The sequence below is a fragment of the Talpa europaea genome, assembly GCF_964194135.1.
Source record: "Talpa europaea genome assembly, chromosome: 12".
Classification (NCBI taxonomy): domain Eukaryota; kingdom Metazoa; phylum Chordata; class Mammalia; order Eulipotyphla; family Talpidae; genus Talpa; species Talpa europaea.
The window spans coordinates 84,021,103-84,046,833 of NC_140079.1; the positions used below are offsets into that span (position 1 = coordinate 84,021,103).

General features: G+C 49.9%; 1 protein-coding gene across 2 annotated transcripts in view; it reads left to right on the forward strand.

Annotated features, from left to right (window-relative positions):
* The window catches only part of CYTH3 (cytohesin 3), a gene marked incomplete at both ends in the record, with an annotated part of 74,164 nt that extends 50,374 nt beyond the window's left edge, over window positions 1-23,790 (forward strand). For both annotated transcript variants that reach the window (XM_084249192.1, XM_084249193.1), the window contains 12 exons: window positions 5,558-5,640; window positions 7,338-7,402; window positions 7,918-7,984; window positions 16,383-16,501; window positions 17,527-17,607; window positions 17,939-18,051; window positions 18,164-18,312; window positions 18,518-18,629; window positions 22,900-22,976; window positions 23,065-23,136; window positions 23,277-23,431; window positions 23,718-23,790. In XM_084249192.1, the coding sequence (XP_084105318.1) occupies window positions 5,558-5,640; window positions 7,338-7,402; window positions 7,918-7,984; window positions 16,383-16,501; window positions 17,527-17,607; window positions 17,939-18,051; window positions 18,164-18,312; window positions 18,518-18,629; window positions 22,900-22,976; window positions 23,065-23,136; window positions 23,277-23,431; window positions 23,718-23,790 (1,166 nt within the window). The remainder of the gene's footprint in view (window positions 1-5,557; window positions 5,641-7,337; window positions 7,403-7,917; window positions 7,985-16,382; window positions 16,502-17,526; window positions 17,608-17,938; window positions 18,052-18,163; window positions 18,313-18,517; window positions 18,630-22,899; window positions 22,977-23,064; window positions 23,137-23,276; window positions 23,432-23,717) is intronic.
* Window positions 23,791-25,731: the final 1,941 nt, after the last annotated feature.

Consider the following 25,731-nt stretch of genomic DNA (forward strand, 5'->3'; position numbering starts at 1 on the left):
CCTGTGAAATTTATTAAGACTTCCCTTAATGGACCAGCGTGTAATCAGTTTGCATTGTTACCATTAGAGTCTCATGCGAGAAACATGATGCATGTTGAGTATTTGGGCAGGAAGGGACCATGTATAACAGAGCTGCTTTCCATAGCCCTGGAAATGCTTGAGGAATGGGCTCTTGCCTGGGGGTCCAGAATTAGGTCATAGAGGCAACCCCAGCTGCTGTGGGGTCCACAAGTGTAAATCAAGAAGGCACTGCTGCTGCAGTGCTCTTAATTCCCAGGAAGCTGTAGAGTGAACATGAGAACGCTGTTCCAGGAAAACCTGCACTTGCCCATCCTCAGTAGCCAGCCAAGAAACAGCCTTGTCAAAGGGCAGAACGAGGACCTCTGCTTCATTCCTTTGTTCCGAATCTGGTGCAGAGCACCCCACTGGTGGAGCTGAATTCATCTTTTGAATCCTAGATGTGATTTTGAGCTTTCTAACCTCTGCTTTACAGTAAGTAAGGTACCTTCAAGGTTGAGGAAAGCCAATTCATTTCATCCATCCCACCAGTCCTGTGAAATTTATTAAGACTTCCCTTAATGGACCAGCGTGCAGTCAGTTTGCATAAATTTCCCCCCTGTGTTGAGAAGAACATGCATCACACAGCTGGTGGGTACAGTGAGTTGGCTGGACTGTGTCTCCTGTGGTTATAAGATGCAGCATTATTTTACATTCTACAAAGACAGAAAAAGCTGCAAACTCAACCAGACTTCGTGATTTCTTCTTAGTTAGAATGTTTTCTTTACAATGCTTGGAAGAGTTCTTTAAACTTAAACATTGAAATTTTATAAACTTTCATTGTACATACATATAAAAGGTAAAATCTGAGCAAAACATGTCGGTCTGGATATCCCTGAGAACTTCACAATCAGTGCCTTGCTCCTTGGAGTCACTCTTGCACTCAGTGGCTGGAATGGAGTGGTTGAGCAGTGCTGCCTTTGGGGAGGCACCGGGGGTGTGGCATTCCTTAAAAGAGTGCTCCTCAATCATCTCTGGGAAGTTTTCAGATTCTGCAGATTTTCCCATGAGGATTTATTTGTCCTTACCAGAAGGTATTAGTGAAAGGTTTGAAGTAATAACTGAGCTCACACTCTTTCATCAGATGGTTCTTAAATTTTGTTTTTGACAAAGACACGAAGGAGTAGCAGTTGTTCAGTTACACTTCTAGGCAGAGAAGGCACGTCCACAGGTATGTAGGTGGTGACCTACAGGTGTCACAGTTTACTCCAGAGCTGTGGAAACATGAGCAAACAGTGCATCTTAACATTGGTGAAGTGAGTTATGTCCATTAGGTCAAGCTGGCTAAATGTGTTAGTCAAATCTATATTTTTACCTTTTTTTTAAACCTCTGATGGAAAAAATTCCATTTTTACATGTATGTCTATCAATTTTTGCTTGCTAGATCTTGATTGTGTGATCAGACTTGTTAATTGTGTGATTAGTCATCATCACCTGGTGGCTGTCCCTCTCCACTGTTGTTCCTCTACTCACACAGCAGGCCTCGCACTCCTCAGGACAGGGCTTATCTGCTGTGTCCTTTCTATTCTTTCACCTTCAGTGTTAGGTAATCTTATATTTTCAATGTGTTTCTTACAGAGTATTTAAGTGAACTTTCTGTTTCTGTGTTTCAGTTCAGCTTTTTAAAACTTGGTCCTTCTTTCCATTCTGTTCATTGTAAATACGTCAGTGACTTATGACTGCGTGGTAAGGTATTCCAGAGTCATTGGCCTAAAAACAATGCACGTTTATTGTCTCCCGGTCCCATGATGTAGCTGGCAGCTCGAGACTGGTCTGTTGAGGCTCACCCTGTGCCTGTGTTCAGCTTGCTGGTCAGCTGGGCTCAGCTCCTCCTGCTGACGCCAATCATATGTCGGTCTCAGTGGGGTGACTGTGCGGCTTGGGTGTCTGGGCCTTGACTCTGCGTGTGGTTTCTTTCCACAGTAGATTTAATTCTCAAGGTCTCAGGCCAGCTTCCCCAAGCATGGTGGTCTTGGGTTTCTGAGGTGCAGAGGCTCAAGTCCCCCGGAGACCTGGCTACAGACCCTACCCCAAGTTGCTTTTGCCGCACTTTCTTGTCAAGGGACATCCCAGAGCCAGTATGGATTCATTGCTGGAAATAGATTTTCCTTCTTGATGTAGGAGAAACTCAAAGTATTGTGGATTTGCTCTCCTGTCTAGCAAAGTAGAAATAGACATATTAGGAATTTTTTTCTACTCATATTTTGTATTTCTAACCATTGCTGTTTTTCTTTTTTCAAACTTCAGCTTTATTGAAGTATAATTAACACTGACATGTAGTATCCCCCCCCCCCCGTGCTCCTCTTGTCTTTTTTAAAATTATTTTTCTCATTCCAGGTTTTCTTCCCCTTTCCCAAGTTGAACCTCCATTCCTTTTCTTTTCCTGCTAAGTCTGAAGTTAATCATATGTGCCCTTTTCCTTAGACCTCTCGATTCTAACTTCTTTTTCCAGTTTACGTGTTTTCATTGTTGTTTTATTTCCCTTTGTTCTATGAGGCATTGTTGTTTCACATCATCACCTTTTCTTTAGATTTCCTCCCTGAATCCGAACTCACCATCCCTCTTGCCTCTCACCACTCCCAGCTTGGGTTTTTTCCTCTTGGTTGAAGTTCACCCTCAGGATTTCCCCTGATGATGGTGTGCTGTGGCAAGCACTTCAGTGTTTAATGGTATAAAAATGTTCTTTCATCTAATCCGGAGAGGGCTGGGCAAAGAATGGGTGTCACGGGACAAAGATAAGCACAACAGGGTTGAGGGGAAGTGATGATATGGTGTGGGAGGAGTGAGTGGTGGATCTGAGTGGTTCCTGTGAGAAACTCGCCTCCCAAGAGGAGTGTCTGCCTCTTTCTCTTTCCATGGGGGGTAACTGTTCTTCATGCCCCCAGGCAGGAGAGCCTGCTCCTGCAGTGTAGTCCTTGCCCCTCGTGATCTGGACCGTTCCACCTCCCACTCCTGCGTGTGTTAACACAGGCCGGGCCCAGACAGCCACTTGTATGTCATGGTTGAGCACTGCTCCGTCACCTCACTGAAGGCAGATTGTCTTTGGTGATGGAACAGAACTGCTCACAGCCCCCAGCCTTCCCTCTGCTCTTGACATAGTCCTGTTACTTCCAGTAGGCGCTAGAAAGTCCAGTTAATTTAAATCACTACCCAGTTTTTTTGTGTTATAAGATACGTATTGTTTCTGTTTAGGTTAAACCACAGCTCCTTGTGCAGAGTACCCATTTAGTGAAAACCAGGGGCCAGAGACCAAGCCCATGCTCTGTCCACCTTCTCAGTGCCCTGTGGAACTGGCTTGCTGCTGAGCTGGTCAGAGCTCCACAGATACCCATATCCCAGCAAACCAGTTATATTGATGGTTAATACAGGTCAAATGAAGGGAACAAGATAGCAGTTTCTTTTAGGGATGGGTAGCCCAAAATATGCAGTTGTGAGTCATCTGCTTCTGCTGTTTTATCACCTACTACCAAATTTTTGTGCAATGGGTAATTCATCAAATTATCACATTTGATATAGACTGAAACAGTGAGGGCTTACGGCACAGCTACTCCTGGGGAACATTACCGCTCAGGAGAAGTTGTGGCTGCTGATGAGCTGTTTGGATGGTCATGTGGGTGTGTGCATGCTTAAAGCTTGTAAGGGTGTCTTCAGTATTGACAGCAGTAATACTGTTAGTTACCTAGATTATTAATGTACCTTGAAAATTAGGAAAGACAACTTTGAGGTGCAATATGGAACCATTTCCCTTTTATTTTGATCTGCAAATTTATTCATGTTTTAACATCTCTGACTTGCAATTGATGGGGTGTAAGATTTTATTAAATTTAGTAAGGAAAGTCATGCTTCTGAATTTCTTAATACAGTATTACTGCATACTTTGAGTGATTTTTAAACATTATACACCATTAATTCATCACACTCTGCCTTCAAATTTCACCACTCCGAGGGTTGAGCGCAGCGCTGTGAAGCTGTCCGCAGCCTCTGCTGCACGAGTTTGATTCCCAGCCGGCCAGGGAGATTCACACATGGCGCGGCAGACCTCTCCTTCTCGCCCGCTGCTCCCCTCAGCTGTGCTTTTGTCCATCTGCCTGTACTGCTCCCTGCTTTGTCTCTGGTGAATCCTCTCATTCTCCTGCACCTCTGGCCTGTACCCCAGCTTTTATATGAATAAATTTTGGGGAAAAAAAACTTAAAAAAATTTTTACCACTCTGTACCTAGGATAAGAACCTTATTACCATGTAACTTCCATTTCTCACCTCCCAGCCTCTGTGCTGTGTCCCTATATCATGTTATTATTAACCCAGCAACATTCTTGTTACTTTGCTTTTAACAGGGAAAATTGTTACTCATTTAGTTACTATCTACAGTACTTTTTAATCTCTTGTCCTTTTTCCAGAATGACTTTCACATTTCTGGTAATACAGATCACTTAGTGTTTGAAAATGTCTTTGTTACATTTCCATTGTTTCAAATCGAGAGGTGATTGCTGCATAACATTCAGTGTGCTGTGTGTAGTAGGACGCAGTGATTCAGTGGATGTGTATATTGTGGGAGAGAGCCACTGTTAAGTCTGGTTTGTTTCACACCACACATAGTTATAATTGTCTTCCTTGGGATGAGAACTTTTTTTTTTTTTATAGAGGCATGTTTTATTTATTTATTTGTTTGTTTGTTTGTTTGTTTATTTATACATGCACTGGGTACAGTCAGAAGCGTGGGAGGGTGAGAGAATTCTCCAGAGCCAGAGCGGGGAGCAGAGCAGGCAGAAGGACCGAAGTACACTGCTGAGGGGAGCAGCGGGCGGCAGGAGAGGTCTGCGCGCCATGTGGGACCCTCCTCCGGTGGCCGGGGAGCAGCCGGGGATCGAACCGGTGCCACAGAGGCTGCGGGCAGCTTCGCAACCCAGCGCTCAACCGCTGTGCCACCGGGGAGGCCCAGGGATGAGAACTTTTAAGATCTATTCTCTTAGCAGCTTTCAAACATACAACACACTATAGCTAGCGTCACTGTGCTCTGCATCATTACATGCCCTGTACTTTTTATTTTATGATTGGAAGGTTATAACTTTGGCCCTCTTTTTCCCCCACCTCCACTCCTAACCTCTAACAGTCACCAGTCTGTTCTCCCACTCTGTGCCTTGGGTTTTTATTTGCTGTTTGTTTAGACTCCATGTGATTGTCTCCATTTTATTTGTGAGACTTTTCAACATTGGTAGAGGAAGTACAGCTATTCTTGGTTGTGTAGAATCCTGTTTAGTAAATAAACCAGTTTATCCCTCTATTAATGAATATTTATAGATTTTTTTTTATTGAAATCATAACTGCTGTGAATGTTTTTCATGAGGTCTCTATTCTAGAACCCCTTAGGGGTCAACACCCCTGTGCAGAAGTGCTGGTTTGCTGAATATGCCTATCCTCAGCCTTACCAGACATTGCCAGATTGTTCTATGATGCAGTTATGGTATAATTTTTCAGTCTGATTTTTTTTTTTCCCTTTCAGTGCCTGAAGACCTTTCATTAGAAGAGAGGGAAGAACTTTTAGACATTCGTCGGAGGAAAAAGGAACTTATTGATGACATTGAGGTAAAAAAAAAATTCCCCTTTGTTTTTGCTTTGGGCTAAAATGGTAAATCAGGTAGCTTCATAAAAATGTAAAAATTTGGTGTCTAGTATGTGTATATCTGAACCACATGAAGACACAAGGTGAAAGTTGGTAAAGCAGAGATGGTGCTTATTAAACCAGTTAGTACAGACTCTGGAAATAGTACAGAAATTGGAGTCAGCAGAAATAGACCCCCAAGGCATAGGGGGCATCTGAAAAAAACCAGCAGCAATCTCTATCATGTTGCTCTCTGAAATAAAGAGACCCTGTTTCATTTACTGGTGCTTCCAGCACTAGACCCTGTCCCTCTTACCAGTGCCCCCGGCACCTAGAACATTGCCTGTCACATTTTTGGCACTTGGATATCTTTTGATGGATGAATAAACACATTGAGTTCCAGCTGTGCACTGAGCATTTGCTAGCTATTGGAAGCAGAATGATGAATAAAACAGATGACTTCACATACACAGGCAAATAAACACTGCACTTTCCGCATTTGTGTACTCAGAGTGCGGGGGCAGGGGGCTGCAGGAGGAGCAGCCGGTCTCAGGGTTGGGTGTCTTTGGGGTCTGGGAAAGTCACTCCAGAGACTGGCACTGCTTCCTCTCAGATCTTCCTTGGGAAAGTCAACCCAACATGTGGCTCTTCTTCCAGTAGCTTCCTAATCATTGTCATGCCAAAATAAATGCAGCCTCGTAGACCACATACTGCAAGACCAGGCCCTGTCCAGACAATAACTCCTTTCTAAGAGCTGGCATTTGGAGCCTGCAGTTTCTTGGCACACAAAATTACAGGGTTCTGAATAAAAATGTCTTTGTATTTGAAAGATAATTCCTGGAACTTTTCCTTCTGAGGTTACCCTTTATCCGTGGACAAATTAGATTACCCAGAATAGGTGTTTTGGTTGAAGAACAGGAAGGTATTTTAAGGGACAAGGTGGAGCCTGGACAAGGTGGAGCCTGTCCTTGTGCGGTTCTTGGTGTGCCTGATGCCACAGGTGAGGCGCTCTTGGGCTCTGTCCATGGTGCTGTATCTCACGCACGTGATAGGCCATCCTGACTGCTGGCACACTCGCCACAGAGCTGAGGCCCACAGCAGGGGAGGCGGAGTGAGGGGGTCAGAATGGCTCCAGGGGACTGTGGCTGTGGGAGTACTACAGGGACAGCACCTGAGGGGAGAGTCAAATACTGTCCAAAATTGAGCAATGATGTAAGAAAATAAATATAAAAATAAACATTAACACTTCAGCTGCTCCCCAAGTCGGTCTTGCCAAGAACTTAGGTAGTGCTGGGAGACGGCAGGTGTGTGTGAGGTGATGCGCAGTCGCTGAGCTCAGCACACTATGAGTGTGTTGCTTTTCTTCAGCTGTTTTTATCTATTTTACACCTGTGAAGTCCTCCCAGTGTCCCCCTTTGATATTACCCTGAAAACACTAGAAAATGTCTAGTGAACCCTCTGATCTCCTGAGAAGGGTTGACAAGCCACAGTTTTGTTTCCTCATTAGTTGGGGTGGCTCTGGCTACGAAGGTGTGTGTGGATAAACAGTCTTGCTTTTCCAAAGCTGTGCTGTCCAGGTGAGCCCTCAGGGAAGCAGGTGCACAGAGGCTTGCATTTCCCTTATCTGCAAGGAGAATGTAAAGACCCTCCACCCCCAAAATGCTTTCCTCTTTTTTGACAGAGGCTGAAATATGAAATTGCTGAAGTGATGACAGAGATTGACAATCTGACTTCAGTGGAGGAGAGGTAAACCCTTTTGTGTACACCTTCAAGTTATTGCCTCTGTTTTCCCCATCATCCAGCTGAGCCCATGCATGCTCAGCTGCATGGGTGACGGCCGCAGGAGACAAGGGGTCGGGGCTGGAGTCACGGTTTCCCTTCCTCTGCTTTGCGGAGGATTCAGGGGCACCTCTGGGGCTCCTTCTCTCCCCTACTTTTTCTGGTTCACTGTGGCCCATAGAGTCTTGGGCAGAAGCTCAGACTCCTGAGAAGTCACCTGCACATAAACAGCCTTTCTGTATAATAGGAAACTGTGCTTTTCTTAACTTGCTATTTCTCATCATGAAGTTTAGTTATCGAATGCGAGTGAGAGTATGGCAGCGTGCAGGTACCACCTCCCCCGGGGAGCGGGAGCCTGTGTGCTACCAGTGCTTTTCCTTCAGTGATGTGAAGGGGGCGGTGGCGTGGAGCCTGGGGGCTGTGCACGCAGGTGCTTTGTGCAAATGACTGGTAACGAGTTCTTCGTCACTTCATGTGCACAGCAAAACGACTCAGAGGAATAAGCAGATAGCGATGGGAAGAAAGAAGTTTAACATGGATCCCAAAAAGGTAAGAGGACGTCATCAGGGATGGATGGACGGATGGATTTTCATGGCTTGTTCCCTTTTAGACATGGCCATGTCAGCTTGTAAAATACTGAAAGTTGACATTGAATTTTTTTTTACCAAAAAAGAGGCTGCTGATGAGTGTGGGGAAGTAAAATCATCTCTCTGAGCCAGTCTCTGGGCCTGTGGGAACTGCCTGCACCCTCATTTGGGTCCATCTGTGACACCAGGCAGAGCCGGGCCCTGCAGCCTGGGTTTGCAGGGTTTGGCAACAGCAGAGGGAGAGTGGACCAGTTGTGCAGTGTAGACTTTGTGGTCGGAGTGAGTAAATGGTTCAAGTAAGAGGCCCTTATTCCCTTCATTCACCATCGACAGAAGATGTCTCTGTGGAAACCAAGGAACTCTCCAGATTTAAGCCAATATTTAGGTCTTTCTTCAAGGTGAGTTTTCTAGGAAACACCTGAAAACAATGAAAGCTGAAACATGTGGCTGCTTATTTTTGAAGCTGAGCTAAAGGATCTGTAAAGTTTTTTGGAACATGGGGCTCAGTTGGAACCCCATTTTGATTTTGAGAAAGAAGAGCAGACTTGAGTCAGTCATGAGGAGTGTTGGTGGCCCAGGAGAGAAAGAAGGTGTCCCTGGGGAGCCCCCACGGATGGATAACTAGGAGACTAACTCACTCAGTCCTCACTGACCTTTAGTTAGTATCCATGTGTAACAGCTCCCTTTTTATTTTTTTTTGACATTGAGCATCTGTTCTAATTAGTTAATTATTTGTTCATTAAAAAAATGTTTGCTAATTACAGGAATTACACTGTGCAAGGGCTAAGATCTGTAAACTTAGCATTTAGAGGTGCAAGCTCAGTTGCAAGTGGTATTTAAAGAAATGCATACCATTATTCCCGATTCTTGGTTTGCAAATTTGTAGTTTCTTAAAGTACAGCACATCTGCAGCAGGAGGTGGGGGGGGGGCTTTATTTAACTGATGTGCTGCAGCCACTGTGAATTTCCCTGTTGCTGCCTGATTATCTGCCTACGGGATCAATCAGTTCTGAGATGGAATGAAATTGTTGAGGGAACGATTTTGTAAGTTTGGGAATGACTCATATTTGGGATTCGTAACAGATAGGTTTTTTTTAGTGGAGTTTGCAGAGTTGAGATACCAGCAGATCTGGTAACCAGTTGGATCTCTCTCAGGAGAAAGACCACTTAGCACTCTCTATATTATAAATACCATCAGGAGTGTGTTTTTAAAACAGGACCTTATGTATTAAGGTGCAGGACAGAGTGGCACACCCATCAGTTTATGGGTACGTGCAGATTCTCCCAGGTTGTGCTCAGGAAGCACATACATGCACTGTCTTAACATCATGCTGCCACTCTGCAGGAAGCGCTCAGGACGTCCTCTCGCTAGATTCTTGCCTGTCGTCTTTCACATACACTGGTGTGTCCAGTTTCCCAGGGCTGACATGGATAGGAACTCTGTCAAGTAAGCACTTTAGACCCTACAACAAGCACATGAGGTAGGCTCTATTTTAATTCCAGTTTCATGATTGGAGAAAATTAGGCACAGAGCAGCCAATGCTAGGCCCGTGTCCTGAGCAGGGAATCCCACTCTGAGACTCATGCTGTGGCCACTACACTTCCCTGAGCTCCTGCAGGACTGTGTGGTTGGTTTGTAGGTGAGTCCAGCCTGCATACCTCAGACCATTGGTCAGCCCGGTGGCCTCTGCTCAGCACGTCTGAGGAAGTGGGTGCTAATGCTTCTTCTGGCCTGCAGCAAATTGTCCTGTGTGCATTCTTCTTCACCTGAGAGATTTAAAAATATATTCTGTTCAACAACCAGCTTATAGTTCTGTTGCTTGATAAAAACAGATGGCATATTTAGTCTGCATGTGACCCGTTGCTGGGGAAATGATCACAATTTTCTGGTTTTGTAGAGTTGGTTATAGCATTAATCTTAGCTCAGGCTAGCATAACAAAATACTAGAGGCTGGGTGGTTTAAGCAATAGAAATTAATTTTCTCACAATCTGAAAGCTGAAAGTCTGAGATCAGGCTGCCCCATTGTCAGGTTCTGGAACAGGAGGAGACAGTCGCTCTCTGATGTCTTTTTATAATGGCACTAATCCCATCAGACCATGACCCCCTTCTCATGGCCTCATCTGATCCTAATTACCTCCCAAAGGCCACCCCCCTTCCATTTAGTGCATAAAATTTCAGCTTAGAGCTTCAATATAGAGATTTTCCGGGTATATAAACATTCAGTCAATAATAGCACTGGATGATCTCACGTGTCTTGGACACAATTCCAAATTATATTTACTCTTGACCTCTTGAACCTATTAAACCATGTGGCTTTGTGAAACTTGAGGCTATTGTCAGAGTAAGTACATTCTTCCAGGCTAGTAGGAAATTTTTTGTCACTGAATGATAACATTTTGAGCAAGGAGTTTTGGTTTGTTCAGGTACATTAGATGCCCAGATACAGTGGGTTTATAAATAATAAGAGGAAAATTGATTAGATCAAGGAAGGGGGGTTGGCAGGCAAACTCTACATCCTCTCCCATTTATTCCCAATTTCCTAGAAATGCCTTTATGTGAGATATAAATCTCTAACAAGCGGGAGTTCATTCAGTGGGCTAGAAATGAAGGAATCTGAAAGGCAGACAATAAATGGGATCAGTTGAAGGAAGCAACAGCCAGAAGCACATACAAGAAAGAACCAGGAGACAGGGGTGCAGCATTGGCCAACATTGGGGCAGCAGATATAGGCACAGACCGAGCGGGGGGGGGGGGGGGTTGTCTGGCCTGCTCACCCTGCCCTGCGTGCTGCTGAGCAGTGGCATGTGCCCCCAGGCGATTCTCAGAAGCAAGAGGATACACGCGTGAGGGCAGGCTGTGCCTCTGATGGCTGCCCTCCCAGCAGCCAGCTGTCAGCCCCCCACCTGGCTGTGCACGCCCTCTGCTCGGGTAGGCCCCTGGAAGCAGACACAATGAAAACCACACTCAGGGCATTCAATGAGGCTACCAGTGAGTCTTAAATACAAAGATGATCACCCAACACCATGTGACCAAACACGGGCAGAAGCCAGTACTGTGAAAGAGACATGAGACTCAACAAACAGAACCAATACTGGGGAGACAACCCCAATAGAAAGAGAGATTAAAGTAGACCATCTCTCTATATTACAAATACCATCAGGAGTGTGAAAGGATGTTGCTTATCCATGATAAAATTACAGGGAGTTGTGAAAAAGATCCTTGGAAACAAAAACTAGGGGCGTCACATGGAAGCCCAAGAACTGGCTGTGAAGGGGAGGGAGGTGGGGGGTGGATGTGAACCGTGAGCTGGGAGATGGAGCTGGATCACGGTCTCCAAGGTTCTGCCCAGAACTACTGCCAGGTCTCGCAGCTCAGATGTCATTTCATAGAAGCCCCAGAAGGAATGAGAAGAAGGGAGTGGAGGAAATAGTTCAAAGAAATAGTAGAATATTTCAGAACTAAATTATGATGAAATCCTCAATTCCAAAAAGTTCACCAAATGCCAAGCAGGATTTTTTTTTTTAAATCCATATGTTGAGTAAAATATCCCAAAGCTAGTAGATAAAAAGAAACTCACTAGTGGATAAAGAGGAAAGAAAGGGCAGAATAAGAACAAGAATCACCTCCAGCTAACTGGCAGCAACCCCAAAGATAATGGGGGAGACAGTGTTCTCCAGGGTCTGCGGAGAAGGGAGCCACAGTCTGGAATTATGTCCATCAACCTGTCCCCCAGGTACAGGAGGTGAGCGAGGGTGTTTTCAGACATGCCAGGCCTCAGACACTTAACTACAAAGACCTCCTCTGGTCTCAAAAAATTGAGTCATCCGAGTAGACATCTCAAAACAAGAAATGAATCCAAGAGCAACTGAAACCAGTGAAACTTGTAGTTAAGTCTACACTGAAGCTTGATAAAGAATGGTTTAAAAGCTCAAGTCCTGAGTATGCGAATGTAGAGGTGGCATGTGGGGGAGTGAGCGTCGGCTGAGGTTTGCTAGATGTCGGCAGGTGAGGAAGCGTGACTCACGTTAAATGTTGACGTCTTGTTCTTCTGGATGTGCATAACCTGCTCTAAAATTCAGTGCACTCAAAACACTAGGAAGTGAATGCAGCTGTATTCACAGGACACACCTAGAACAGGTAGCAGGAGGGTCTGCACAGAAAAGGACGTGCATGGTCGTGGATTGAAGAAACGGCCCCATTTCTACAGTTGACCAGATATGTGCTCTTTCTAAATACTAGTAAGTTATGTTCTAATTACTGGAACACTTACTTTTGTTAGTATTCACCTCATGTCTTCACGTAGGACCCCATGGCAGATGACCGTAGACTTGGTGGCTGAAAACAGAAGTGTGTTCTCGCTGATGAGAGGTCTCTGCCTCCCCCTCTGCCTCCATGTCGCGTGGAGGTGATGGCACCTCTCCAGTCTCATCGGGGAACACATCGCGGGGTTCCCAGACCCTAGATCTGGGTCTGTCCTCCACAGCTTCCTTGTCCCCCTCCTTTCTCCTCCTTGGCTCCTTTCCTCTGCCTTTTGGCTGTTTTCTCCTCTGGTCCCTGGCCTGGGCTCTTCCTGTGGCTCCATGTTTTCTGGGACCAGGCCCGCAGTATCTTGCAAAGGGAGCCAGAGCTTTCCTTGGGGCCGCTGCACCTGCCTCTGTAACCTCTAAGTGCAGAAGCGATGAATGACCTTGTTCTGAGCTCATTTACTTTCCTCAAATCCTGTGAGGTTGCTTCATAGCACTCTACAAAAGTAACACTTCATTAGTGTTTTGGGAGCATTGAATTTTAGAGCAAGTCGTGAGTGTCCAGATCCCATAAGCGCCTCATTCCCAGCCTGCTCAGTTCTGGGGGCGTAGCTGATGGAGCAGTACGGGCCCTGAGATTAGAGGTTGCTGGGCAGAAGGATGCTGCAGACAGCTGGGGGCAGGAAAGAGCAGGTCTGGGAGGACCCGTGGCCACCCAGCACACACAGCAGAGTGAGCTGCCGACGGGAGGTTGTGCCGCTGGAGAAGCTGAGGGGAAGTAGCTGCAAAACAGCCTGCAGCCATAGGTTTGGAACACCACTGGCCCGTTGCTGCAGGTTTGGCCACAAGAGACCACACTAGTGCTGTCACCACTGGTGCCAACCAGGGAGCCTCCACACCTGCCATTCCCTGCCGCAGGACTTTGGACTCCTCTGTTGCCACCTCCCCTGACCCTTGCAGTTTGGGGGCAGCATAATCTGCCTCCCCATCCACAGTCACTGAGGCCTCACAACATGGACCTCAGTAAAGGCAGCTGGAGGCATTTTGGCCTCTGTTCTCTTGGTCAGGGTGTTAGGTCAGGCTGTACACCTCCGCCCAGCCTCAATTATCTCAAAATATTATCCTAAAAGGAATGATGACCCTGGTTATCTACATTTGATTCAGTATACATAATAGGAAAATAGGTTCTACATGATCTTTAATTTAGCATTACATTGCCTCCTGCTGATGCTTCTGCACTCCACAACTCGATTCTGTCAACTGGGGCTGGACATGCAGCACATCTCCGCCAAAGCCACGTCCATCCCAGGCCTTGTTTTCTGGGGACAGAGGTGCATGGTTGTAACTGGAGGCTCCACTGCAGGTGTGCCTGTCTTCACACAGGGGGTGACGCCCAGGCAGCTCCCCCCAGAAAAATCATGAGGTGTATTTAGGACTGTCTGACTTAGTTTTTGGTGAACTATTTTTTTTTTTTAAGTATGACATATGGCACACACGTTTTAAATGCACAGCTTGAAGAACTTTCACAAATTAAGCAACTCGTGTAACCGCAACCCAGAATAATATGCGGTTGTAGCACCTTAGTGCACACCCAGGCACCCCCTCCGAGTGTATGGATTCTGCTGTCAGCACAGACGTGTGTGGCCTTTTAGTGACTTCACATAAATGGAATTAAGATATGTTCCCAAGTTCTCTTACTCCATGTCACGTCCAGTTCATCCAAGCTGTTGAACATTCCTTGTGTCTCGTTGCCGTCCAGTTTCTGCCATGAATATTCCAGAATATATTTGTTATCTTATTAACTGACTATTGGTTTTTTCCTCCAGTTTTTGGAAATTCTCTTGAGACTGATCTGGACATTCATGTATTTAAAGTAGTAATACAGGTTCTTACGGGACCTGGGCTATTTGGACTTGGCCTTGGGCTATTGGAACAGTTTAACACTAAACATGGTATCAGGCTACACCATTTAATCGGTATCAACAATATGAGTGACAAAATTGAAAAAAGAAGGCGCTGAAGTGCTCTCGGTTTGGCCGCGAGGTGGATACTGTGGCTGCACAGGACCTGGAGACGAGGGACCCACCTTGTTACCTCTAAGGAACCCGGCTCATTGCAAATGCCCTGAGACGGTCAAGGATTTGCATTTTTTCATAAATTGACGTGAAGTCAATATGCAAAAACAGATTCTGATATTACATCTAAAATGCGTGACATTTTTGCTGACAAAGAGAAAACCAAACTCATGAAACAGGCTGTGACGGCTGCATATGAGAAGCCTGGTGGGGAGACACCAAGTTCAGCTCATGCCCCGGGAAGCACAATCCCCAGGCCTCCTATTACCTCCAAACTCTATTTTATTCCTTCGTAATTTACCAGAGGAGATGCATGATGTGTTATCCAGGCTGTTTAATCACTTCCCTGGTTTCAGGGAAATTTGGTATACCTGAGAGGCATGACTTTGCTTTTGTTCAATTAGGAAACCGCGGACAGGCTGGAGCTGCCAGGGGTGCGTTACAAGGATTTATGGTCACGCCAGCCCATGTCACGAAGGTCCTGTCTGCCCAGCAGTAATGCTTGGGATCCTTGTCTTGAAAGGACTTGCTGCCGTTATAGTGTGTGTTTTGATAACATTTGGTCAGGTCATTTTAATTAGGGGTAGGAGAGAAAGAGAAGGTGAAATTTTTGTGAAGGATTAAAAAAAAATTAGCCATTTATTTATTTATTTTTGGTGGGACCCCGCCAGTGGCCGGGGATTGAAAAAAATTAACCTTTCTTAAACCTTAGTGTGCGATAAAATTCTAAGGCCACTTTTATTTGTAGTATATTAAAAATAACAGACAACTCTTGGAGCCTGGGTATGAGGGAGCCCTGGTCTTCAGCACCAAATAGGTTTTTGTTGTGAGATTGTTTCTGAATTGTAGAAATGGCTTCCAGGAAAACAGATGACATAATTCCCTATTCCCTTACTAGCTTTGCCAGCAGCTCAGAGGCTGTTAGAGGTGAATTTTGCTCTTATTGGGGCCTATCACGAGACACAGTCAGTTCAGGCCAGGGCAGCCTGTCTGCACCTTTCATTTAGTTTATTGGCTGCCCTCTGAGGTCCTTCAGATGGGCATGAATTTTCACTTGCTGAAGCTCAGTGGTCATGTATTCAGCCATAGGTAAGAAAATCTCATGAAGGGCCTCCCTGGTGGTACAAGGGGTTAAGACGCAGCCTATGGAGCTAGCCACAGCCACTGGAGCATGAGTTCGATCCCCAGCCAGGGAGCTACCCATACGGCACAGCAGACCTCTCCTAACTCGCCCGCTGCTTCCCTCAGCAGTGTATTTCAGTCTGTCTGCCTATTCTGCTCCCCACTCTGTCTCTGGTGAATCCTCTCACCGCCCACATCTCTGGCCTGCACCCTAGTTCTTGTATGCATAAATAAGTAAATCTTATTAAAAAAAAGAAAAGAAAATCTCATGAAGACATTTATACCGTGGGCTCTTCTCACACAGTGGAGGTGACTGCCAGGGTGTCCAGTGGCTCCAGGTGGCAGAACAGAGGTCCAGTGCTAGTCCTGGCCTTATGTCCTAGGATGGCTGCAAGGGCTCTGGCCCTCACATCTGTGTTCCAGGGAGGCAGGACTGGTCCCCTTTTATCACGAAGAGGTTCTCTTGGTTCTCCTTTGCTATCCGTCTGATCAGACCCGTGTCACAAAGTCAGAAGTCAGGTGAAGCAGGCTGGGAAAGTGATTATTTAGTGAAGAACAGCAGGGGTTTGGGCGCCCCAGCACAGATGCTGGGTGGGCCGGTTTGAAGCAAACGGGAGCTTTTGCTTAGCTCAGGGACATCGATGGTGTTGCCTTTATGACCTCTAAGAACTGCCTGTAATAGTTCAGTAGCCTCTTTGTCTTTCATCCTGTTATTTGTCAGGAAGTGGAGGTACCTTTCTTTGATGGGTAAGTTGTAGTGTGGGGATATGAAAATCAGGTTGTGCTGATGTATGGTTGGTGTTATTTTTGCTGTGTCCAGACCAGTGAGATCCTTCCACTAAATGCATCTCTGTCTTTGAACAGTGAGTCTGGCTCACCCTCCTAACCGGCACTTCCTTTCTCATGTTGGTCTTCAGGGAATTCAATTTCTAATAGAAAATGACCTGCTGCAGAGTTCCCCAGAAGATGTAGCCCAGTTCCTGTATAAAGGAGAAGGCCTAAATAAGACCGTCATCGGGGACTACCTGGGGGAGAGGTGAGTGGAAGGAGAATGGGCAACCTGTCCTGGGCTCGCCCTCCTCCCCGCCCCTCTCCAGGGGCTGAGCGGTTACTCAGGGGGGCCTGTGCTGCCCCCAGTCCCCCGAGCATCCAGCGGTCACTTCCTCCCATGCCCTCACAGGAGAGAGGTGAGGATGGTCTGAGCCAGACGGGATCTGTGCTCCTCTGGAATCCTTTCCTTGGGGACAAGGACGGACCAAAAATGATGTGGCCTCTTTCTCCTTCCCTTGGAAAGCTTCATCTTCTTTTTGAGATTTTGCTTAGAAATACACTATAGATTTCTCAGTGATTTCCCTGTTTCTTGGGGGTCTGAATAAAGGTGGAAAACTACTAATTTTTCTGAGAGTAGAAATTCACTTTGCTTTTCTGACCTTCTCCAGCACTCAGAAGTTAGGGCAGGGCCCCAAAGGCAGCCCCTTCCCCAACTGGGGCTTTGGTCAAGGCCCATAAAAGAGTGGCTTTTTTTTTTTTTTTTTTTATGGTAGGGTCAAGACTTTATCAAGAATGCCCAGTATCCCAGGGTGTCTGGGGACTCACACTGGCACCGTCAGCCTCCACAAGCTGTAATGTGGCTGCAGCAAGAACCTTAGGTCAGAGCCCGTGTACATGAGCAGCGGCCTCCCCACAGGCAGCCACCTCCAAGGGCCTCTGGCCATCAGGAGCCCTGTATTTTCTGGTTTGTGGCCCTGGGGGAGCAGCTTCAGAGCCCCTCATGAGTGGGGGTGGCACCAGTGCCCCCCTTACGGTGGTTTTTAAGGTTGAGGGAAGAGTCTTGCCGCTGAGCATCTGCACTGGGCCTGCACACGGGGCCGTGGCCTGGAGCCTGTGACCTGCTCCCTGCCAGCCTCTTAGCAGTCGTGATGAAGGCTCCTAGCATCCCACTCACCAGCCTTTGCATTGACAACCATGTACGGTGAAAAAACCTTAGCTGAGTCCTGCAAAATAAGACACTGCAAAAACTTGCTTTAGGGGATGTCTTTAATGACATGTTTGCTTTCCTAGGGATGAATTTAACATTAAAGTTCTTCAGGCTTTTGTTGAACTCCATGAGTTTGCCGATCTCAACCTCGTGCAAGCCTTAAGGTAAGTGTTTAGACAGATGCTGCCCCAGGTTGGCGAGGGCAGAGCAGAGCGTGGCTAAGTCACTCCGGGTCCCCCGAAGAGTCTCTGCGTCAGCAGCTCTGTGTTCCGGCCTGGGATGGGAGTGAGGGCTGGTGTCGGATCACCGCTCCTTTGCTTACTGATGCTTGTTGGGACAGTCTGCTGCTGTGTGTGTGCTCCCACTCCCACGCTTTGAGCCTCTGCCGGCACCGCCACTCTGGAGGGCTGAGGGAGACAGGGCAGGCGCCCTCCGTGGGCACAGCGTGGGCTGGACACAGGGGAGACACTGCAGTTCCGCTTGTGTCCCCCGCAGGCAGTTCCTGTGGAGCTTTCGGCTCCCGGGGGAGGCTCAGAAGATCGACCGCATGATGGAGGCCTTCGCATCCCGCTACTGCCTGTGCAACCCTGGTGTCTTCCAGTCCACGGGTGAGTGATGGCTGTGCCCGGCCCTGGCCGAGCCCCCGTGCCCCACCTGCCCCCAGCCCCTCCTCGCCCCTCTCCCCGAGGGCTGAGCCCCGCCCGCTGCCGCCCATTGCAGACACCTGCTACGTGCTGTCCTTTGCCATCATCATGCTCAACACCAGCCTCCACAACCACAACGTGCGGGACAAGCCCACGGCCGAGCGGTTCGTCACCATGAACCGGGGCATCAACGAGGGCGGAGACCTCCCTGAGGAGCTGCTGAGGGTGAGATGCGTAGAGCCCACCCGGGCCGTGCTCCCGGATCGTCAGTCCCTCCTCTCTGTCCTGAACTTGCTTTTAACCCTGAGGCGCATGGGACTGGCCGGGCAGGTCAGCGGCACCGCGCTGTGGCTCTTGGCACATCCGGGGAGACGGGAGGACAGCCGTCCCTCCTGCGGGGCCTGAGTTCTGTCCTGCTTCCCTCTGGCAGAACTTGTACGAGAGCATCAAGAATGAGCCTTTTAAGATCCCGGAGGATGATGGCAATGACCTGACACACACGTTCTTCAACCCCGACCGGGAGGGCTGGCTCCTGAAGCTGGGTGAGTGCTGGCTGGGGCGTGGCCGCGCTCCTTGCCCCTCGCCCAGGGCAGCTGCTCGCTCGCTCGAGGAGGTCCTTCCAGCACGTCTTAGGAGGGCCCCGGCCGGAAGGCAGAGTGTTAGGGAGGACGCCTCCAGGCAGACGTCCCCGCTTGGTGGCGGCTGCTTTGAATCATGCCCCGCCCAAAGGTGGTGGTCCCGTCCATTTCCAAGGCTGAGAGTAGCACCCGGGCTGCATGCCCGTCCCAGAAAATGACTCCGCTAGCGTCCAGATAAACCCAAGGCAATTTCTGTCCAAGAAGCAGGTGCATTTGCCTCCAAGAACCTCGTGCCTCTCTCCTGGTTTGGCGTGGCTGATTTCGACGAATGGTTTAAATGTGCCTTCTTGTTGTTTTCCTTCTGCCTGTGCTCCCACCTTTCTGTTCTGTGACGGGCTGTCCCTGCTTGTTCTGCGTTAGGAGGTACGTACCCAGTGGCTTCCCGCCCCTTCCTCAGCCGCTCATTCCTCTCTTGGTTTCTCCCCTGTTGGTCTGTGTGAAGCTCTGGTCTGTGGCTGCCATTCATCTGATCCATGTGGCTTTGGACCTGCCGGGGTGAGCCCCATGCCTGGTGCTGTGAATGCCGCCCGCGGCCTGGGCTGTTCGGAGCAGCTGGGACGCCGGCCCGGGCGGAGCGCATGGGAATGCAGTGGGCAGCCAGCCTGCCTCCATCCTCCGGGCTGGGCAGAGCAAGAGCTGCCGGCCGGCTCCATCGCCCTCATACTAACCCAGCAGAGCATGTTTGCACCACCACAGGAAAGGCTGGCAACATTTAAAGGCTTTCTAGCCACTGGCAAAGAACTAGAACAGCTTTTCTATTTTCTGGGCAGTTTTAGGGATCAGTAGGAGTTCCTTTGATGGGGGTATGTGGAGAGTGAGCGTTCTGCCTTATTCTGACACAGAGCCTGTGAGATGTGACAGCTGCTTATCACCCAAGCACTGGGGACAGGTGGTGGAGACGTGGAGGTCTGCGAGAAGTGCGGCGATTCTGTGCTTTTTGACCCAGGGCGGCTGGGACGCAGACACGGTGACAGTGTGGCGTGTATGAGCCTTGCTCAGCCCAGCAGTGCTGGCCTGTGCATTGAGGGTTTGCTGTTCTGATTCAGGGTCTTGCTCTTAGACTTTTCTCTGGCTGTGCCAAAGCTCAGGAGCATTCTGTGTCTTTGGCTAAAAACCCGGGAGGATGCCCTTGGACTAGAGTAAGCAAGCTAGGCAACGACCCTACTTCTGAATAATCCACGTGTGGTCCTGGGCAGAGGGCAGGAGGAGTGCTCCCCAGCACAGCAGGTGCATTTCGACCCACCCCACTCCCCCTTGCTGGCACGTGCCCCTCAGGGTGGTGTTGGCGCAAGCCAGCCTGGCAGCAAGTGCAGCTGCCGCGGTGAGGATGCTGCTGGCTCTGAAGACAACAGGGAGACGGAGATGACGGCACAGCAGGGCTGTGTCTTCCAACCGACTCCTGCCCGAGCAGATAAGTGACGTGGTGTTTGTGCACAGAGCCCTTGTAGGAGCTGCGGGGAGCTGGCCAGGCAAGGGGAGTGGGGGTGCCCACGGCCACCTCCCAGAAGTGTTGGGCCGGCATGGCCCTGGAGACAGGACTGGGTGTCAGGCTGAGGGTTCAAGGTGGCAGCACAGCTGCTGGAAGCTGATGCTGAGGAGGCTGAGACCGACCCCAGGTGCCATCTCCGCAGTTAGTGAGGACACGCGGCCTGGGCCTTTCCCTGGCACAGAGTCCCCCCTGGGTGAGGCGCATGTGACCAGAGGCACAGAAATTAGGTAGAAACCAGATGCGTGCCAGAGCAGGTGCTCTGACAGGTACGGAGGTGGCAGTGTGGCCTGGCTCAGTGGCTTCTCATCATGAGTGGAATCTTAGAGTGGGCGGCACTCACAAGGCCTGATACTTGGCCAGAGTGTAGGGGCCTCACAGGCTTGGCCTAATGATGGCCAAATAGCAACGGACAGTTGCTTTGCTCAGTTTTGAGAGTGAATTGGTTGTCTCTGCACCGAGAGGGGTGTGGCCAGTGGAGCTGTCGTGTTGCAGGGCGTGTGCTGTGCATGCATGCCCGTGCCTGGTGACAGAACAGAGGGAGATGCGAAGCGGCTGCTGATACTGTTGGGAAAGCAGGCTCTGCAGGCCTGAGTGGTGTGAGAGTCCCATCTCCTGAAGCTCAGCCAGGAACACGTGCATGAGCAGAGCCCCCTTTGGCTCCAAAGGCCTCACTCAAGGACTCCCTCCAAGGGCCTCACTCCCTGTCGCTGCTGGGCCTGCTTTGCAGAGCTGAAAGGGTGCCCGGGACTGGGCTGGCCTCTGTCTGGACGCCTACAATGCTCGCCTGGCCCGGAGCACTGGGCCAGGGATTGGGCTCCACCAGATGTGCCCCTGGGGAGGCCGTGGCAAACCCTCTTCTCCTGGCAGCTGTGATGCCAGGCAGGTGATGGGCACGGGTTCCCTGAGGAGAGCAGACCACCACAAGGCCCTGATGACCTAGGGTTTTGGGTCTTAGGCTGAGAGTGGTGGGACTTCAGCAGTGAGACAGGCGGCTCTAGTGCTTAAGTCACTGCCAGCTGCTGCGTGGACAGTGGAGAGTGGGCGGGGTAGATTGGCCAGCACCAGCGTGGCTGAAGAAAGGCCTGGTATGCAAGTGACTCCTTCACAGTGACTCGGGGGTGTGGGTTATGTCTGGAACTGTCCTCTGTTGTTGGAAGACCATGGGAGGGGGTAGTTGCCTGAGGGTGCCTTGGGCCCCTTTCATGTGAACTTGGGCCTGCCTTTTATGCTCCTCCAAGGTGGGGGGATGCAGTCTGAGGTGACACCAGGGTGGCAGCTGCCTGGCCCTGTGCTAAGGTCCCATCCAGAGGAGTTCTGAGAGCGCCCCCAAGAGGTCACACACGGGGATTCAGGGAGCAAGAGCCCCATGGTCAGAGATGTGGGAGGGAGATGATGTGGCTGCAGCTGAGAAACAGCTTGAGCAAAGGTCCTGGAGCAAGGAGGCTTGAGCTGGGGGCAGGCTCGGGGCCTGAGGACTTCAGAGGTGCAGGGGGATGTGGGCCTGGGGATGAGGTGTCAGGGTGGAAGGAGCTGGGTGTGGAGTCTTTCGAGGAAGAGACACAGCAGACCTTCCTTCACAGAACGGTGACTCCCTTTCCTGTGTCCGATGCACTGTAGCTCTCTGGTCCTTGGGGCCATCGAGAGGACAACACCCATCTGGTCCCAGATGGGCTGTGCAGACACACCCTCTGGGAGCTGGGCCTCCCTCTCCCCCCAAAGCTGGGTGTCTCTACCCACCAGGATCTGAGGCCCCATATCACCCAAGGGACAGCGAGTGTCCCCTCATGTGGCCCTGTGTGACCCATCTGTCTCCACACCTCAGATGCCGTTACCTCCCCAAGGTCACCTCAGGGCGTCCATGTAGGGACAGGGTGTGACCCCCAGCCCCAATCCCTCACCTACCTGCCTTGTATAGAGCAGGCTCATCTCACAGTGTCACCTGCCACTGGGGGACTGACAGGGCTGGGAGGGCCCCTTCTCACCTGTGCTTGCGCATTGCTTCAGTCTATTACCATGAGGTTTTTTTTTCTTTGAAAATTTCATGGTGGAAGCAAGGATTAGAAGGTAAAGCGTTTTCAACTATCTCTGCTGAAGATTCGGGGGTAAAGTAGACTTCCTTTGTGTAGCAAAGGAAAAGTAGACGCAGATGAGTGGGGGGGGGGGTGTCTGTCCGTCCCAGATCTTGTTAAGAAGTTAATTCAATCTAGTCATTCTCTGGGCCAGGGAGTAATTGATGTTGATGCATCCCGGGGCTGCCCCAGTCCTCAGTAATGCGGTAACGACCTGCTGTCACAGGGCTCATCCTGGACAGACGGGCGCTGAGCTAACTCCATCCTGTTGTCATTTCCATGTGGGGAAATTAAATCCATGCATCACCACTAACTCTCCCAGGAAGCAGCTCTGGAAAGTGATTATTAGGCCTGAGGTAGAAAGGGCATGGCCCCTGGAGGGGTGCATGTGGGACCCCAACAGTGCACCACACCTTGTGCCCTTCCCAGCCAGGCGAAGCAGAGAGGCTGATGGCTCGGGCCACGCGGCCTGCCCAGGCCTTTGCTGAATGATGGGCAGAATCTGAAACATTTTCCAAGGAAGTTTGGCTCTGGTGGCATTTCTGAAACGACACTAATGTGGGGCCCATGCGCTCGGCCTGCCTCCGCCGAGGCTCACAGGTGCTTCTGCTTTCAGGAGGGCGTGTGAAGACCTGGAAGAGGCGGTGGTTCATCCTGACTGACAACTGCCTCTACTACTTTGAATACACGACAGTAAGTAGGAGGTGGGCGCCCGTCCCTCCCGCAGAGGGCCCAGTCGGTGGGGACCTGCATGAGGCTGCTGTGCACTTCTCTCTCGTAGGATAAGGAGCCCAGGGGGATCATCCCGTTGGAGAACCTCAGCATACGGGAGGTGGAAGATCCGCGAAAGCCCGTAAGCTGCTGTCTCTGGGACACTTCTCTCCTTTCACCCAGCTGGGCCCTGCACGCCCACTCCCCCCACCCCAGAGGAGCGTACCCGCGGGCCTGAGAACCTTCTCTGGCGCTTGAGATGCCACTCTCTGTCTCCACCAGAACTGCTTCGAGCTGTACAATCCCAGCCACAAGGGACAGGTCATCAAAGCCTGTAAAACCGAGGCCGACGGCCGGGTGGTAGAGGGGAACCACGTGGTGTACCGGATCTCCGCCCCGAGCCCCGAGGAGAAGGAGGAGTGGATGAAATCTATCAGGTGCGTGAGAAGCCTCTGCCCAGCGCCAGGGGCTAGCTGCTTGCTCCCGGCAGCTCAGCAGAGATTGAGTGCGTGTGTGTACATGTGTGCATGCCGTGGGCCCGTGGCGGCGTGTCTGCCTCCGTGCAGGGGCACTTTGGCACTCGGGAACAGCTCTGCTTCTGGCAACCTGCGAAGGTGGGAGTCTGCCTTCTATTAGAGGAGCCTCAGGGGTGAGGGGCGGGGACAGGGTCTCCCAGATGGGTGGCCCCCTTCCGAACTCACCTCCTCTGTTCCCGTTCCCCAGAGCGAGCATCAGTCGGGATCCTTTCTATGACATGTTGGCAACAAGGAAAAGGAGGATTGCCAATAAAAAATAGAGCTTTCCAGGCCTGAACAGGTAACAGTAAAAACCAAAACCCCACAGCAAAAAGTGACTGGACAAGTTGTCCCCATTGGACCCAGAGGCCTTTTCCAGAAGGCACCAGAGGCAAGAACTGCACAGCGCCATGGCTCATAGGAAGCTGGAGGCTCCACACCAAGCCCCTGGTCCTCCGTGTCCTGTGCCCGGGATGTGATCGGCTGGTGCGCGTACAGAGACTTCCCTTCCTTCCGATCTGTCGCCTGCAACACCAGAGAGGTCCAAAACATGCCCTTCTCGAAACTTCCTCCGGCCGCAGCACCAGTAGTTCAGCCATGAAAATCCAGGCAGCAGTAACGGGACCGTATTCGGATGGGAACTGGCTCATACCATGAGTGTTTACCAATGGCAGGGGTATCCGTTCTAGAAGCTGCTGTTTTGTATCAGAGCAGGAAAGGAAGAGCTACCACTTTTTTATTCAGAATTTTTTTTCTCAGATATATATGATTATAGCTTTTATATGCCTTTTTATATTCTGAAATTATAATGAAAGATACTTTCTAACAGTAGTATTTTTAGAATGGCAGCTATAAATTTAATTCCTGGACACAAGTATATACTGTGCACTGAAAAAAAATTACATATACAGACACACACATGCAGCACTCGAGGGTGGGCAGTGGCGAGGACACCTGGGTGTCGCCTCACCCCCACGGGGCTTCCCGACACAGAGGCTGCCCGTGTCTCCTCAAGGATGACGACGAGCACTGGGCGGGGGCAGGCCTCCAGGCACCTGCTCCCCCGGGCCCTCTCTCCAGCGCAGAGCTTGTGGTCCCACAGATACTTCCTAAAAGGCAAATCATCACAGTGTCAGTGACGGTCGGGACGTCTGTCCTGTAACTGCCGAGTCCCGGCACCGTCTGTGTGTCGAGCCACAGGAAACTGCTGGTAGTGGACTCTTGGGACCCCTCCCTCAGAGAGCAGTTTCATCCCGTTCATCCAAACAGGTGGCTCAGACTGAATTTTGAACACTGTCTTCACAGTTGAAAAACCTTTTGGCAACATGAAGGCTCATTTACTGACCTGATGATAAGACCAGACTTGTTCATGTGATGTGTAGACATGTAAGTAACTAGATTTCCTCTTGCCAGGAGGAGGGGAGAGCAGGCTGTGAGAGGGTGCGTGGCACTTAGGTTCCCTGTAAATAGTGCAAAACCCCAAATGGACTCTGGTAATGGAACTTGGGAAGCTCCATGACCAATAAGCCATCGGGCTGCCTGTGACTTACCGACAGGAGGTCCGTGCTTTTGCTGAAGGGGGCCTGGGTCCCGCACGTTTCAGAGCTGGACGGGGTGGGCAAGTGCAAGGCCGAGGGCTGGCCTGGGGCGGGGAGCCTCGGGTTCTTCAGGACTGGCGCCTTTCTCATCGGAGCTTTATTTCCACCACCAGGACACCCGCATTCAATACACTGGGCTTCCTTGCCATGGTGGCTGATCTGGGGGTGGGCTCTTCCCCATAGAACCTCCTCTCCCTGCCCCAGCTGCGTAGACACCCTACATTTTGCACCCTGTAGAGGTCATTAAATACAGCAGTGCAAAGTCAAGTCCAAGACAGAAAACTTCAGGTGGGACGTACTGTGTAGAGATTTAAATAGCCGAAGTGAGTCTTGCTGAGTGGCCCTGATGCCAAGGGCTCTTTGCCTCTGTGCAGCTGACCTTGACGTAGCTTTAAGTCACACTAGACTACAAGGGGTCTGAGCCCATGACTCTCCAAAATGCATCAGATTTTTGGTTTGTTCCCAAACTGTCAGGCTTTGTTACTGTACTGATACCTCAAAATCGAACCTTTAGTTTTTGAGCAGGCAAGTCAGCATTGTTGAGATGCCTGACTGGTATATATGCAACTCTGGCCTCCAGTCTTCCACAGAAACACGATGCCTGGGCCCCCAGACCAAACACTG